The 17894-nt window shown below is 41.4% G+C and overlaps 1 protein-coding gene across 2 annotated transcripts in view; it reads left to right on the forward strand.

The window, feature by feature from the left end:
• Positions 1–17894, forward strand: part of KIAA1217 (KIAA1217 ortholog) — a 187240-nt gene that overhangs the window by 79702 nt on the left and 89644 nt on the right. For both annotated transcript variants that reach the window (XM_026065772.1, XM_026065771.1), the window contains exon 3: positions 9113–9308. In XM_026065772.1, coding sequence (XP_025921557.1) covers positions 9113–9308 — 196 coding nt within the window. The remainder of the gene's footprint in view (positions 1–9112; positions 9309–17894) is intronic.

The raw sequence follows: 17894 nt of genomic DNA on the forward strand, positions 1-17894 counted from the left end.
GAACTTGACATTCAAAGGTACTTGATGAAAATTGAATCCTCTCAGAGAGTTAGTACTGTACTTTCTTTTTCTGCACTCTGCTGTGGATTGAGTTGCTGCCTTTTAACCGTGTGTGGTTTGCATCACAACTGGTGTTGAATACATATGGATCTGCATGCCTTTCCCTCTGTATTTCACAGCAGTGAAGTGTCATCCATATTGATTAATTTTATATAGGAATGTGATGCATGTGCATCCTTTGATAGTTTTTTAATTCTGACTTTTCCTATAATGGCATGATGGGCATGAAGTCCAGACTCTTGTCTTAGATAAGTGCTTTGAAATCCACCAAAATTCAGTGAAAGTTCCTAGATAAATAAGTAGCCCCTACCAGCTGTCCTAATTCTAACTATGTTTTTATTGCATATTTGGAACTTGAGTAAGGGGTAAAAGTCTTGCTGGAAAGCTAAGAACAGATCTGTGGATGTGGAAGTAAATATATCTGTATGGATATGCAAAAAGCTTAGTTCTGCAGCTTGCAAATTGATCTTTTTCTGAGACTTTATACTGAAGGAACACAATAGATATGTAAATAAGATAATGACTGGAGAACTCAGAGTGTAGTAGGCCCAGCAAGAATATAAATTAACATTTAAAAGAGCCCCTATTTAACTTCTGCAAAGGATTTTAATGTTCACCTGTTTTACATGTCCCTGCTCATCTTGGGGTGCTACTTCCCCTGTCTAGTTTTCTCCTCTGTTGTCATACAGATTTAGAAGCATTTCTCTTTTGATATATCCTACATTTCAGTGTAACAGATTGGCTCAGCTAAGAAGGCCATGGCTCTTCAAAATCAGTATACCTGCACATATGATGTGCACCTGTAAAGTTACCTGTATATCGTCTTTCTTTCTATTGAATTCCTCTTCCACTTCTATATGAATTATAACGTGGATGTCTACTACAGAGTTGCATCTTTTTCACCAGTATAGGGAGTATGTGTACATGTTTTAGATGCGTATTTAAAAGGTGCCACTGCATGCTTTTTACTGCCGTCAAAAGCCCCATCACTAAAGCGCTGAGCTAGCATCTGCTGCTTAAGGAATAAGGCCTTAGAGCATGCAGTGCATACTGTAGCTGTATTTGCACCTGATTTGTCACTTCCTGACTCATTTTGTTTCCATTTAACAGAATTTAAATATGACAATAAAAATGCTCACCACAGAGAAGAGTGGGAGAGGCAGACGTGTGGAAAACAATAAGGATTCTCCCTAATTTACTAATGGGATGGCCTAGAGGGAGGGAAAAAGAAGAGCAAAGGCATGGTGACAAGTAGGAAAGGAGGAATACGAGAAGCTCCTCTGCTGTAAAGCATTAGAGCAGCCCTGTAACTTTTCCCAGGTGCCAGAACAACAAGTTCTGCTAAGTATTTCATCACACATTTACTTCCATGGATCGAGGCTAAAAATAAGTCGAGAGCGTAGGTGTGTTGTTGCTGGAGGCCTGGCACAGCGCTCCGTCTCCTGCCTGTGCTGCCCGAGTATTTATTATTGTTTGGGGCTGGTAGCACCCACTAGCTGTCAGGACTCCAGGCATCCGTAAAGGGCGGCTCGCACCCTGTCCTGAAGACCTCACTCCCACTTGCAAGGCTTACTGTTGATGTCTTTTTTTTTCTCCCCCAGTTATTTTTAAAATAGCATGTTAATTAAGAAATCCTTTCTGGCTTTTAGAAATGCAGAAAAACAGGTTTTACCAGGGCAGCCAGGAGCTGGAATTTGTATCATGTTCGTTTGCTTTGGGAAACAGACACCACAAAAACAGACCCTCCTTCTGTTTTCCTTAGGGATATGTGTGGGAGAAAAGGGATGGGTAGAAAATCATTTTCTTGAATCAGAACGCATTATCCCCTAGGTACATTTAGGCATCTGTTATATATTCTTTTTTTTTTTTGGCCTTTTTGCATGTGGTTTTAAGTATGTAAGGATCTTTCCCCTTTAATCAGTATAATGACAGTTTTTGTTTAAAAAAACCCTTTTAATCTTTAGAGTTCTCATGACATTTTTACAGATTGTGTAGGTAGGAGTTACCTCGCCCACTGCTGATGAAATGCAGCCCTCTCTCGGGTGGAACAAGGGGTCATTCTGTCTCATGAATACTTCACAGTAGGGTTTTTAGGAGGGAAAAGAGAAATAGTTTCCAACTGAAATGGACATAAGATTTTAATTAAGACAAATGTTGATATCCAGGCTGGAATTTATGGATAACTTATTTAAACAGAGCAATAATAAACTGAAGCTATAATGCAAGAATATGACAGAGACTGTGAAAGAACAAATTTTGCTCTGAGCAAAATTGATGGGGCCATAGAAGCCTGTGCGGCAAAAAATAGTGAGGTGATGGGTCACTTTTTAAATTCAGCTATCACTTATAAATAAATACATCATGTCATAAGGCATTAGAATAAAGTAGAGGGTTAGATGTTATTTTTAAATGAAAGATTTCACTCATTTAGTATGATTTTTGCTTATTACCAATGGATGACTCTTAGTTTTGTCTAACATTTTACTTTAATTTCCACCCTAAAATCTCAGACTGACATTTATGTGAAAAGAGACCTCGGATTTGGACAGAAAAATATTGACAAATATTTTTACGCTTTAACATGGATGACTTGGGTTTTTTTATTTTTCGTGTATTTGAAAGAGATGCCACGGCACGTTGCATATTTCAGTCTGGACTTGTCTTCGCCAATTAAGCTGCTCTTAGACGGGCTGCTGAGTTCCTTAGGGCAACATTTTCAAATGCAAGTCCCTCCAATTAAGCATCTGAATGAGAGGTCTGGCAGCCTAAGTGCTGAGCACCTACAGCTTTTATTGGTTCTAATGAATATTTTTACTGTAAGCGCTTAGCTTTCCTGAAAAACAGGCTTCAGTTTATGGAGGCGCTTACAGTCAGGAACCAAAATTTGAAAACGTGGCTCCCACGCCAGTCGCTTCCACGGGAGAGTTTTGTGAGCAGTTTCTGTGGTGGCTGCGAGGATCCCCGTGCTGAAGCCTGAGCGGTCCCGCTGCCTCGGAGCAGAAGAGCTGTTTCTGGATGCTTACCACAGCAGGGAGCAGGCAGCTGGCCACCCACAGGAGGTCGCAAGGCTACTGGGAAAACGTGCAGATTTTTAGGATGATTTGAATATCATTCCACCCTACAAAAATGGATGATACTTTCTGCCACGTGATTAAACGTGTTTTCCCCACTAGGTGTAAGGAACTGGGGTCAGCATCAACAAATACACAGAGTGGTGCTAATGATCCTGTCAGGAGCAGTGAGGAGCTTTGTCTCCAGATAAATTCATAGAAACAAGGAAAATAATCACTCAGTGTGACATCCTGACATGGTATTAGTAATGGGCTCTGATAACATGTTGCTGTGACTGAGCGTTATCAGGTTTTAATGCATCTTCCTGTGGCRCTTGGTGCCATGGGATGAGTTCGTCTTCCCTGCCTTCTTAGTCATACTGAGAGGGAAGAGGAAGGCTCTCTTTTACCTTACTTGGGAAAGTCTTAAGGGTCTGTTTCCTCCCTTCCTTGGAGCCTGAAAAGGTCTGCCCTGTGCCTGCACCTCAGGTTCATTTGCACTGAATTCCTCACTTTGCTTAATTCCCGTGCCGCAGGCGACGCGGGGAGCACTCTGTGATCTGCGCCCTGCAGGCTTCGCTCCTGCGGGAGTGTGGTGAGTTTGGGCTTCCTTGMGGCCGGGCAGCGGCAGCGGGAGGCCGCCAGCGCCGCAGCCAAGGAGAAGCGCAGGAGTACCCAAAGGGAGAGCATCCCCCCGGATCAGGGAGGCTTCGGACCAGGGTGGCACGCATCCCTGTTTCAGTGCTGGGGACAGCGAGCGCCCGGGGCTCGGACACGGTGTTTCTCCTTACCCAAGAAGAAAGTTTTGGGGCCGTTCATACCACAGCAAGTTCATACTGCCGTCAAACTGAGCAGGCGTTCGAGCAAGGAACGGCTGCGTAACTCACTGTCATTGATTCAACAGAAAACAGTGAAACGGCCATACTTTAAATACRTGAATAAAAGCCAGAGACGCTTGCCAGCGCACGAGCGGCCATTGGGGAATAGCATAACTAGGTCCTGAAGTGTCTGCGCGGTGTCGCTCGGGCGGCTGCCCTCCTGCTCTCGTTAGCCCGGGCAGCAGAGCGCCGGCACGTGGCAGCTCCTGCCACGCTGCCGTTTCCTCTGGTGGTGTCTGAAAGCAGCATGTCAGAGAGTTTTCCATCTCATAACAGTGAAATAGTACATAAGGGGAAGTTACCTTCTCATGAAAGACAGTCATGTTGCATTCAACTGCAGCATCACCCCCTCCACCCCATTCCCCCTGACCTAACATATTTCTGTTTTCACAAGTGAAAATCTTTTGTGGGAGACTTTGCCTGTTCCCTCGGTGTGTGTATGGGTGTGGGTGTGGGTGTGTACCCAAATGTATGTATTGCATAGATGTAATACAAACTTGAGTTTATACGGGCATGTATAGAAATTTAATTTGTCTGAGTTCTATGGAAAACATTGTTATAATAAATACTTAAAAATTTGTGACTAGTACTAATTTTCTCTTCTGTCAACAATATATCACTAATAGCATGTCCAGACAAGTAAAACTTTGTAGTTGTGATAATACAGGACCCCAAAGATTCTGCATCTTTGGAAAAAGTGGATCCTTCCTTCAGATAACTGTGATCTGACACAAGTGTGATGAAGAAAGATGTGTATGATAAGATTCTTCTCCTAAAGAGATAACAGTTTGTCTAGATAAAGTCTAAGGAAGTTCCTGGAAACAGGAGATAAAAAGTGCAAATTGATCAAGAGGTGAAGTTAAATCCTGCTTCAGGTTATGGGATTTTGGAAGGGTTTTTTTTCCTAGGTTTTTTTTTAGTCTGTGAAACTGTGTGGAGCAAATTCACAGGAGAGATTTTGGAAAGGAAAAGAATGTAAAAATTTTCAAATATATAGTTTGGTATGGAAAACAACCGGAAATGAGCATGGAAGGAAGTTCTAAAGAACAGAGCAATAAAACTGGGTAGAACAAAAGGGTGAAGGGACTAGTGGAGGTAAATGTGAGCAGAGAAACAGAAGAACCAGCTTGCGTGGGACATCCCTGGTGCCCAGTGACTGCTCGCTATATTGCTCTGATTGGCATCTCTGCAGCACGTCACTTTTCCTTATTCAGGTACCTTCTGTTTTCCCTGTTGATTATTTGAAATTTTATTAAATCCAAAGAGTCCTGTATTTTTTTGCACCTTTTTTGCGCTCAGTGAAAGAACTACTGCAGATACATTAAAACTGCGTACTTTGGACAAGCTTTGACAGACAAGCATGAGGCGTGATTAACCAAAGTTTTAATCCTTGATAAAATACCAAGAGTATTTAGAATCTCTTTAGAGATTTAGAATACAGACCTTCTGTAACTGCTATTCCCTATATTATACTTAAATACATACCTTAAAAAGATTACAGAGGTGTGTATCCTTGTATACTAAGAAAATGAAATAAAACAGTAGGAAACTGATAACTAGCATTGGCACAGGGAAAAACTGAGAGACCACTGCATTATTCTGAGCCCTCTTCTGTCTTCTGGCATTTATGCCAGGTATGGCTAGAAAGCTGCTGGCGTTTGCTTGCTTTTGTATTCACGTGTGGAGCATCTGTTACAGTGACTTCATTTTGCTCTATACTGCTCTTTTGTGAAATGCCTGAGTTTTCTTCTGTGTTGAGTGTTACGCTTTTTGCTTTTTGCTAGCAGGTAAAGTGACAGCCACCCAGACACAGTAAAGTCTGATTCATTGCTTTTACGGGATTTATGCAACATGCAGAGTTACTGTCTCGTCCCACCTCTAGGGGCAGCAGTCCACGCTGCTGCTCTAGTTGGGTTCTGGTRGCCCCTGAAACATGGAATATGGTGAATATTTACCTTTGTAATTGTTTATACTGCACATTAGCTCTAGAAAATTGGGTATTTAAAGGGACACTTCCTGAAATATTGAGTGTTTGAATAATTTTTAAATATGTTAGTGAACAGTTCTTAGGGAAAACAATTTATATGGTATGATTTAGTAAGTATTTCTTTGTTATCTGTCTTATTTATCTTATTTGATTTTGGAATCCACATACAGAATATTGACACAGTGCTGAAAGTTTCTGCCTTGCTTTCTTCATCTATCTTTACAAGTCCTTGCAGTTCATGGCTCCACAGACATTGCTTGCCCTCTCCCCACTTCATGGGCTGGTTTTCCTAAGAAGGGCTGCCTTGAAATGCGCTTGATTATTGTAGCTCATTGCCAATAATAAAACTGCTTCCCTATCAAATATGCCCTCATATCTCTCAGTTACTTGAATGGCCATTATTGTTGCTATGTTTTGGGACTTCTTTACAATCTGTTTAAAATTCAGAATTGTTCCTGAAATACAGCATTTGCACTAGCTGAGCATGGCATATATCTTGAGGCCTTTAACAAAGTATATGTTTATACATCGTGGATCTCATTAGGAGTTTGCATTGGTTTTACATTTGTGTTGCTCCACTTGCTGTAGTGGACGTGGTGTGTTCTTACCCCAGCATATGTCAGGAGGGGGCCTGGGCTTCGTGTCTGAGCGCAGTGTCCGTGTGACTCTGCCTTGCTTCGGTCGTCTTTGGCAAGCCTCTTCGTGCGGCAGGATTTGGGCTGTGGCGTGAGGGCTGCTCCAAGGGCTTTTGGTAGTCACAATACAGTCCCAAATGCCGTGTGCCTGGTCCTAAGGAGCTGCTCACGGAGCACCAGGGAGACACAGCGTTAGGGGCTGGCTCCATCCGCGCGCTGACTGGGCCAGCTGGGTGATTGCCCAGCTACAGCCGTGTCCAGCTGGTGCTAATGGGGGTTACAGTCACCCAGCACCCTCTTTCGCCTTGAATCTGCATCTCGTCATATGTGTAGGTAAACTTCTACATGCACTTGCATATCTTAAATGAGATCTGGGGGTTCAAGCAAAAGAGGAAGAAAATGAAGCAAAGTGTGATTCATCTTATCAGAATACTTTTTCTTAAAGAAACAAAAGCAATCCCCTCCCCCACAGACTTTGAAGTTTGAGACTTTTCACAGGTTGATTTTGTTGCATGTTCTCGCACTCTGTTTTRTATTTCAGTTATATATTAATCAGTAAAAGGAATTAAGAAATTATAATGACGTGACTTGGTAGTATTCCTGTAATATGCCTGTGTAAATAAAATAGCTTCAGGAGTGATGGTTCCCAAGCCGTTTCGGAAAGCTGAATGAAGAAGTACTGACTAATCAAATTCTTTCTTCATGTTTGCAGGCCACTTGTCACCACTGTAAGCTTTCAGGCGCAACTCCCTGTGTTTACAACCTGCAGACTGGCGCTGACCGTGTCAGAGGCACTTCAAAGCATACTTTAGTTGCTGAGAACAAATGCTGTTAGCTTTAAGTCCTGCAAAAATTCAAAGCTTTTGAACAGTTTCACTGCAGGACATTGGATAATATCTAATATTTTAGTATTAACATTTCAAAACTGGAAAGTTCTGGAGGGTTTAACTTTCTCTTGAGGTATTTCTAACTTATTATAATTTGTGAGGGAGTGAACAGCTTGGCAACAGAGGGGCTCTACAGCCATTAATGAAAAATCTAACAAAAGTTAAAGTTGTTTGTACATTCGAGGTCACATGGGGAATATTATATGACCCATGCTATTGCTGAAACAAGCTCACTCATCTCACTTGAAAAATTGCTGAAGGAACCAGACGTCAGCAAGATATGTCATCTTGGCTTTCCAGAAAGAAAGAAAAACTTTTCTGGATTTTGACAGAATGTTCAGACTTGAGGTTGGAGTTGATTTTAATACAGGGGACTTTTAATGTGATTTTTAATTTTTAATTTTTTAATATCTGACCTTAAATGATGGTTAAAAGAAAAATGGATATATTTTGTGACATCTTGTGCCTGGTGCTGATTAGAAGCATTTTAAAGTTCATATTTTCATACTAGTTTGGGGAAAAAGTAAGCTTGTTTTGCTTTGAATTTCTGCTGCACAGTGTCTGTCCTAGTCTGTCACAATATAAAGTTTGCTTGAGAAACTGGAAAATTATTCTTCCAGAATAATAGTAACAGATGGTTGAGGGGTGTTAGCAAACAGTACTCAGTATATTTATTAATGCAGCTCCTCTTTGTAAGTGACATTGTAAGTGCCTTTTGCAGTCAGCAAAAAATGTTCAGGACATTTTATCCCCCATTGCAGATGTTTTTATTAGGCAGATCTTACAATGATAAGGGTCAGTGTAAGTGCTTAGATGGATTCCTACCAAGAGAGAGAGTCTATCTTTTCAGATACTGTTTAGCAATTTACTAGTAAGTATGATTGCCCAGTAAAAATCATAGGTAATTTGGTCAGTTAATGAAGACCTTTCTGATTTATGCTGATGCAACTAAAAGCAGAAAAATTATTTGTGACTTCGGGTAGAAATGTTAGAAAGCTAACTGGCCTTGCTGCATGACCTGTACCTTTTATAGATTGCACAGCAGAATGTATTGAGATTGATAGCTAATTACTACATCGCAACATTTATTTTGGGGGGTATTTTTCTTAGTAGACTTGTCAAGATAAGAGCAGCATTTTAAGTTTTTCTCCATTATAAATATAGTTTCAGATGGCTTAAATAAAGTTGACACGCTGCTGTGCTGCAGGTGCCCTCTTCATGCTTCTAAATACTGAGGGTTTAAAAGCACCATGAATAAATTTCTGATCATATCTGTTCGGGTTGTGTGTGTGCATATACATGCCTGGGCACATGCTTACACACATGCTTATGCTGTAGTGGTTGTTTGAGCAGCAAGGAGCAGAAGTACCATACATCTCCTCAGCACCATCTCCCCTTATCCCGAGGGACCTGTTAGTAACAAAATTTACACTGTGAATGTACAGGAATAAAAATCTTAACAGAATAACCACGGACACTATTTTCTTAACATGCCTGGAGGTCACCTTCAGCATACCAGTATCTGAAGAAGTTTGGCCTTTGTCCTTCTCTTTGTTTTCTTCCCGTATGTTCCTGTTTCAATTACTGCTCAGTAATGAAATACTCTATTTTGCAGACAAAAAGCCCAAAGCCATCCCAGAGCCCACAGCCCACTTTGGGTGATCAGACAGAGCATCTCTCCGAAGCATCTGCTGACTCCTTAGAAGCCATGTCTGAGGGCGACTCTCCAACCCCGTTCTCTCGGGGCAGCCGCACGCGAGCAAGCCTTCCCGTAGTGAGGTCGGCCAACCAAACGAAGGAGAGATCGCTGGGTAAGACCCTGGTTCAGACCTTCTCCACTACCCTCTTTGCCTATGTTTTTGCTGTGTGTGCTCTGCATTTAAAATAATAGTTTTAAAATCGTTTGCAGTTAAAAAATACAAACTTTGGTAGCACGTTATTTTTAATGTCAGGTTATTCTTTGGAAATGAGCTCAGTATGGGGTACTGGCTAACTTGGCAGAATGGTGAAATTATTTCCATAAGATCTGAAAGTGTGCTAGAAACTTGATAGACAGGCAGAAAGTTGTGGATCCTAACATGAAATACTGATGAGCAGTTAAAACCCAATATTGCAAAGACTTTTTACCAAGACTGCATACTGTGTGGCAGTGAAAACACTACACTTAATACTTGCACCCTTCTTTTCAGGCGGGAGATGCAGTCTGTTTCACTTTGTCATCTCTTCAAGGCTAGTCCTAGTTGGAAGTAATCTAAAGATGATATTGCCTGATAGGTCCAGATCTTAGTGAAAAGATTTAGTATTTGCATCTTTGTACCTTTAAAGGCAGAGGATTTGAATGGACATGGTGACTGAAGTGCCCTTTACTTGGGGGCAGTGCCCTTACATCTGTGATGTGACACAGCTGATATAGTAATACAGGTGCAGCTGCTCTTCTTGCTGCCCTCAGACGCTGCCTACAGTTTTCCCGTATCTGAGGGTTGAATTAAGTGCAGTTTTAAACTAGAGCTCCTTTTGTGATGGTAGATTTTGTCTTGGAGATTCTGTTCACAGCTGATTGATAGTACAAGTAAAGACTGTTTTTTTGAGGAAAGACACCAGAGGGCAGTTAAACTGCTGTGAGTAGACAGCATAACTTGCATATGGATTGCTGAGGAAGGCATTTTTTTTTCTCAGAGGTAATAAACTGAAATGTTGCTTTCCTGTAGACTCTCATCTCCCAACATACAGAGTGACATAAACTGAAGGCTGGGCTGTAAATCATACCATGCTCATAAACTTAGCATAGTGGTTTACTTATTCTTCAGCAATCTAGGACAGTTTCTGTCAAGAGTATTTGGATATCTGACAAACACAAGAAATGAGAAAGAAAAAGGGGCTGGAATGGGTCCCCTGAAGCAGCAGGTGCCAGGAAGAAGGGAGCTGAGCTCTGCCCATAGCCGTTTGCCAAGGGGTGCTGGTGGGCTCCCACAGCTCCTGACTGCCCATTGGGTTTGAGTGGGGAGGTCACTGATACGTCAGGCTCTTCGGGGGGAAATTTTGAAAACTCCAACCTGGACAATACATTTTCCTTTAGAGCTGTTTTTTTTTATGAACAAATTTGCAGCACAGGTATAGTTATTATGCATGCAGAGAATTCCTCTCTGCCTGTATGTCAGTGCTGTCAGGGAGTCCTCTGCATGGCTTATTTCACCAAGGTTTTCTGGAAAACATATATTTGCTCCAACATTATGTAAAGTAGATGAGGACTTTGCAGGTCCCTGCATGACTCTCATGTGAGACTCRTGGCGTGGATGTCCGGTAGCAGTCAGCACTGCATATTCAGCGGTCAGACGTGACGTGTGCATGGGTGCCTGCCCCCAGACCACGCAGGGTAGCTCAGCTCTGAAATTCTGCTTCAGATGTGAGCTGAGAACTGATAAACAACATTTGGAGAGCTTTTCATCGACATCAAAGGGAGTGGCCTGCTGCGCACTGTTATTTTGTTCTGTGAAAGCTGAGTTAGAAGCAGCTTTCTTACGGTCAGTGTATACATCTGAAATAAATACAACAGTCCTGCTTCTAAAAAAAAGGACTGTAGGCTTAAGCGCTAATCACTAATAATAAACCTACTAATAAGAACATAAGAATGGTCATAATGGATTAGCTGGAGGGTCTGCTGGCCCTTGTCCTGTCTCCAGCAGGGATCATAAGCAGCAATTCTAGGAAGGAGTAAGAACAGGGTAGCACATACATGTGATACTTCCCCCGGGTACTCTCCCAGCCTCAAGCTATCTTTGGCTTAGGGATTTCCTGGTTACAGTTTCTGTCTATATAATAACTCTCAAGAGATGTCTCCTCCAGGTATTTGTTCAGTCTCCCTTTGAACCCATGTAAATTTTTTGCATGTGCAACACTGCAGCCGTGACTTTGGCAGCAAGTTTTGTTGGTTTACTGCCCAACCATCCTTTTTTTTTTTCCCCCTCTTTGTTTTGTATTTGCTTATCTACCCTAACTTCTTGTCATGCCCCTTGTGTTGGAAGTGACAGCAAACCTTAGATCACTACCCACTGCCCCAGGCCAGCTCTGATTTTGTAGGCCTCTTGCGTTTCCCCCAAGTCATCTCTTCTCCAGGCAGAAAAGTGCTGCTGTACATGCTTGCTCCTCTCCCGGAAACCATCCTGCACATCTGATTACCATTGCTGCCCTTCTTTGAACTTTTACCAGTTCTCCTATATCCTTTTGCTGAGAGGAGAGGACCAGAACTGTCAGCTCTCTCTGTTAAGGACCCCAATCTTAAATCCTTCTTCAGGACCTGTTCCATATATTGAAATGTGGTGTCCGGGTCCTAGCAGAGGCCTGTCAAGTGAAGATGTGCCATTTTATTTAACGACCATAATTTCAGCCCCTGCAAGGCAAATGCCCTTCCCAACTCAGCCTGTCTTTCATATACGAAAGAAAAGAGTATGGCTCATACCCAGCATAAATGGGCAAAATGCAGAAAAAGGATAAATAGGAAACAATGTGATATGAAGCATTTGAAAATTTTTAGATTTGAGACTAGAGCAAAAGAAGGCTTTTCCTCCTTGTATTGCAGGAGAGGTCGCAGTTGCGTGTATGCCTGAGGTTCCCTTTGTTACTAGGGATCATCGTGCTAACCAAACAGGCAGTAATATATTGCCATCACCCTACCAGATTTTGTTTCCAAGTTTTTTCAGAAACTATTAATGGCAAATATTTTGTTTTTAAAGATAATCTAAAACTGTTTTAATTTATTTTATCAATTTTAAATTATTGTTCTTCTATGTATTTCTTTTACAGTAATGTCTTTATCAGTCCTTTCTGTGCTAACATTGTTATTAGCAGTGTTTTGAAATTAAGGATAGTAACAAAATTAAAAGTGAACAGTAACTAGAAATAGCCCCCCAAAGTAACAAACCTAGAGCAGTGATCCTGGTACACAGCACACAGTATAACCCTGAAAAAATTCTGTGGAAGTTTCATTTTCTGGCCATAGATGCCAACTCTGCAAAGAAATTTCTGTATGCAAATAAATCTTTTTGCACAGTCAAGAATACAGTCAAGAATACAGTCCATTTTACTGCTGAGGCTCTTTGCAGAAGTGTGATGCTGTCAGGATTGTTTTTATTCCCAGAGGGGCAAGGGAGTGTTATTTTTAAAAAAACAGGAAAATGTTTATAACTTAAATTTTCAAAGCTCTGTGAAAATATTTCTATTCACATGGCTATATGCATGCTATTTATAATCACCTCCTTTTCCTTCTCTGTTGATTTTTTAATTTAATCTAATTTAAATACAAATTATGTTTTGTTTCTCAGCCAACATATTTTCACTGAGGAAAATTACCAATTTCTGTGAATTTTTATTAATTTTGCATTTATTATATCAATGTTGTAATTTTTAAAAACTGATATTTTCTTTTTGAGAGATTCTCATTCCTCCCTCAGTTCATATTTTACTAAGTCCACATGAGTCAGTCTGTTTTTGAATTGTGGTCTGAATTAACATGGAGCCTTAGAAGGAATAGTGGTAATGCATTTTGGCTACCCAAGGATCATGTTTTTGTCAGTTAGGACTAGTATAGTATGATGGGGCTTTCTGACATGCCGGGTTATTTCATGCCATGTAGAGTCGACCCAGAAAACAGTGATCCCGTCCTGGGTCCATTTAAAATTTCCACCTCGGCTTTTGAAATGAAACTCTTCCTTGGCTAAGAGGTCCATCAGAAGTCGGCACTTGTCTCATCAATCTGCAGCCTGCGGACAAAGGGAGGTATTAAAATAAATTAATTCACTGTGCAAGAGAAAATTAAATGTATTTTAAAATATCCATTTGAAAGCTGGGATTTTTTCCAGGTTGATAACTGTGGGAAAAAGATTATCTAGCAAAACTGTCGGAACGAGAATCAGCTGCAACCTGGACAGTGCTCAAAAGCTTTCACCGAGCTTCGCTTGCAATTTGCCTGGCGGCAGCGGAGCCCRAGGAGCTGGCAGCCACGTCGCGCAGCCCTCCAGACCCCGCGGCCAGCCGGCTGCGCTGCCGCTCGCGGGGCTGCCGCTCCGGGACCTCCACRGAGAAACCAAGGCTCGCAGATATTTGTGGCGAATTGTCACAAACTGGGGGCCTGCTCCACGATGAGGGCAGGTGCTGCGAGGTCGGGCTGCTTCCCGAGAGCTGTCCCAGCCCAACGGCGCGCTGGCATTGCCATCGCCTCCCTCGTCCCTGCGGCAGCAACAGCTGCGGGTGCTCCTGTAAGACCGGGCTGCGTATGCAGGGTTACATTAAGGAAAAATATGGTGTAAGGGGGGATTTCCACAAACATGCAACAACTTGGAGTTGCACATTCACTGAGGAGGACGGAGAGTGCTGGGAGATTTGTGGGCTGCAGATGCCTTCTCGCAGTGCTGGGGGTCTTAAACAAGCAGGGAATATTTTAAATATTAATGTTAGCCTCCCCCCCAACCCGTCCCTGCCAAGTTTCAGCAGGCACAAATTTTAGTGTTTAATTAGTTTGCTGCTACCTTCTATGGAAATGCTTTTAATGATTATAATAATAACAAATATTAGTAAAGGTTATAATCATAACATCTTTTGTAGCATTTCTTACAGGTGCTTCTCACAGCCCTTGAAAAAGAGATCCAGTGTCATAGTTATCATTTTACACACAGGGCAACTTTCGCACAGAGAGGGCAAGTGACTTAGGGGATAGCTGTGACTCAAAGATAGAAATAATTCTGTATATGTGTGCAATGTGCTATAAGACTTGTATAGAAAAATATGAACATTAAGGGTAGACTTATATTGGTGGTAATTAATTGTTATTTAGTATTTATGAGCTGAAAATTAAAATAGACATGTTAAATCAGGCAGAAAATGTATGAGTTATCATAGATTTTAGGAAAGCAGCCCCTGATTTGTTAGCGGTGCTGCTCCCCTCCTGGGATTCCTTCGGGCATGATTGCAAGCCTAATAAAGCCAGCAGGATCTTCAATTTAATTCATGGGAGACGAACTCCCCTGGGAACTGCATTTCAAGTTAAGGCTGAGTGCAGTTTTAATGTATTCAGTCATCTTAAAGAAATTTTCCCTCTCCTCTCTTTCTACAGTGTATGCAAAGCAGCCAACATGCAAAAAAGTTCATGTAAATATTTGCTGTCATGGTCAGATATATTGAAGTAAGAAAAACAGCCTGAAACAGCTAGTTCCAATTATTAAATTGAAACACAAATCCTAGGAAATTAAAATATCATAAGATAGCAGTCTATTCCTGTTCATCTTTTCTAGAATTTATCTTCTTTCACATTTCTTTAAATTATAGCTGAAGTTTTTGGACTTGAGAAAAAAAAAATTCTTACCTGAAATATTTTGCAGCAAAAAAGCAAAAGAAGGTAAACAATCATCTCGACATATCATGGTGCTGAGAAGTTTTTCTCTTTCATTTATTGTCCCTACATGTTTTTGTGAGAGACAGCTATAGGGAAGGGTGAAATGTGGGCCTTCCCAGGCGCTCGTATTTATTGTTTACCTACCACATTCTTCCTTCTGTAAGTCTGTCAGAGAATGTCTTGTGTGAACCTGAAAAAAAAATTTCCAAGAAGCACGGTCTTATTTAGTACATACTGTCTTCAACAGAAGCGCATTCTGTCTGCCACTAAAAAGGCTGATAAGCAGTATTTATTAGACTTTGTGTCACACTGGAGCTGAATTTGACTCCTGTACAACAGGCTATCAATGTGGGTCGATGGGTCATTGCAGTGATACTGGAGTAAAAGGTGTGAAATAAGCTAAATAAAAGCATTGGCTATGCAAGTCTGTACCTGTTAGTGTTTTATCTGTTAAACATTTTCTGAATGCAATCTTTATTATTTATATTATTTTATATTATATTAATTATATAAAAGGATTCCAACTAAAAGTGGGACCTTAATGTTTTGGATAAGAGGCATAGTAAAAAAATACCCCTATCACTGGACTCTGCAACAAAAATAAACCAGGATGAAAAGTGATAATGATAAAAGGGGAGGTAGACTAATTAGGGTCCGAACTCATAAACTGAATGAACTTATATCAATGTGGCAGTGGCTCCTCTCTTTATGTCGAATTATGCATGCACAGAAGGTGAAAGGTATTCTTCCTGCACTACCATCACTGCCTATTCAAACTGAGCACCCGCAGTTTGGACTTTCAGCATTTGATGTCTGCTGGAAGAGGGATTAGGCAGCTGGAATAGTTTATACAGGCCAAACTGCCATTCCCTGTATCTTCCAGCAGAAAGGCAGGAGCCCATTAGAGCTGTCTCATGGGTCATATCTGGTCCAGGAGCTATCACTTGGGCACATTTGATTTAAGTTTCATGTTAGGTAAAATTTGTAAGCTAATAGACCAAGTTGGGTGAAAAACTGACCCTTCTATTTCCACGAGGGCATAGTGTTCCCTAAGAAAAATAGTTTAGGTACCGGTGCATTGCAATTCGGTGCATTGCAAGAGATGCAAGATTTTGACCAAGCAGAAAAGTGTAGTGCCCATCCCTCCACTCAGTGTGTTTAGGATCCGTGTTCTGCAGCCTACTGCTCACAGCAGGTGCCTGAATGAGGACAGCTCTAGGTTTTACTCTTTGCTCCCAATACTGTTTATGAATGTAGGTAGTGATTTGAATACATAGTCATTTTATAGAGCTGGGCCTGAATTCTTTTTTTTTCTCAAAGTATTGTCTCTCTGCTATCATGTAAGGCTGCCTCTTGTTTTGTCCTCATTCTCTCTCTCTCTCTTGCATTTTTGGCTATAAAGTAGCCCAAATTAAACAGAATAAGAGGATAATCACTGCATCAGAGGCTTGTTGACAGCCTGCTGATTAGGGTGTACTCTCTTGGGATGTGGAGGCAATGTCTGAGCCATCTCATGACAGGACCCCTCCTGGATAAATGTTTTAGCTGCTCAGCAGTCTCATTAAAGATGGGCACTTGGTACCGTTTCATCTACCCAATTACCTTTTGTGATGAATAAACTGGCTCTGGGGGTGAGGGAAGAGCAGTGGATGTTGTTTACCTTGGCTTTGGCAAGACCTTTCACAGTCTCTCATAACATCCTTGTAGCCACAGTGGGGAGATACAGTATGGATGGGTAGCCTACAGGGTGGGTGAAAACTGAATGGACTGTCAGATTCAAAGGGTAGTGGTTAATGGTTCAAAGTCTAACTGCCACATGGTTTTGAATGGTCCTCCTCAGGGGTAGATTGTGGGGCCAGTGCTTTTCAACATCGAAAACCTGGCTGATGGGGTGGAACGTGCTGTCATCCAGTTCGCAGGTGACACCAGCTCTGGGGCAGCTTTTGATGTGCTGGAGGGTCGGCCTGCCATCCAGAGGGACCCCAGTGATTTCCTATAGTAAATATAGAGAATTTGGAAGATGCAGTAAAATCATGAAATCATATATGGACTATGACTAAAAAGTATTAAAATGGCCAAATTCCACCCTTGGTCACATCACTTCCACATAGTTTAGTACCAAATCCAAGGGTTTATAAAAAAGGGAGTCATCACTCAAATCATATATGCATGTGATGCAGCTAATTTATATTGGAAAGAAATAAAATTGGATAGGATCTCTCTTGTGTTTATTCAAGAGAAAGAACACATATTCCAGGAAACTTACTTGATATTTTCTTGTTTTTTATGATTGCCCCTTTAAAAGCCATGAACAAAAATGTCCCTRTATAAATATTTGCTTACAGTGTCCATAAACACTTAACGTGCCTACATAGTCTTTGGCAGACACATCCTCTGAAGTTGTACTACCCTACTTACTAGCTTTGGCTGGGAGCTAGTGGGCCATGGCTTACTGGCTTCTCCACAGGTTGGGGGGCTCAATTTCTGGTGGGCAAGAGCAGCAGGGCTGTGAGAGCCCATGTAGGAATGTCCTGCGCCTATTCAAGTGTAGCACTCTGATTTTACAATACTAACTTGTTTRGTGAGTGTGAACTGAAGCAAATGCTACATTGCAGAGCCTACAAAACCTCTGAAAAATAGCTCTGGGACTCATGAACTTTCTAGTTCATCTCACTGAGTTGTTCAGCTGTCATTTTTTTATGTTTTGTCATTAAGCATCATAGGCTTTTTCTGGTCTTCCAAGTTTACTGGCATAGTTTTGTCAGAGGAGTGAAAAAGTCATCTTGCTGGTCAGTCAAGCTATTCTGGCAAGAGCAAGGGTGTAGATGCAATTACTGTCCAAAGGTCATCCTGCCAGAACGTCGTACTCCACCTGGGGAACTGAGTTAAACTAAGCTGTTTCCCCCAAACTCTCTAGATGATAAAAGTAACTGTCAGCACTTGATGGACTTGTGGACATAGATATATGGACAAAAATAGTGTCTTTTGGCACTAGGCTCTTTGATAGGTTTTA

The sequence above is a fragment of the Apteryx rowi genome, unplaced genomic scaffold (genome assembly GCF_003343035.1).
Source record: "Apteryx rowi isolate R43461 unplaced genomic scaffold, aptRow1 scaffold_231, whole genome shotgun sequence".
Lineage (NCBI taxonomy): Eukaryota > Metazoa > Chordata > Aves > Apterygiformes > Apterygidae > Apteryx > Apteryx rowi.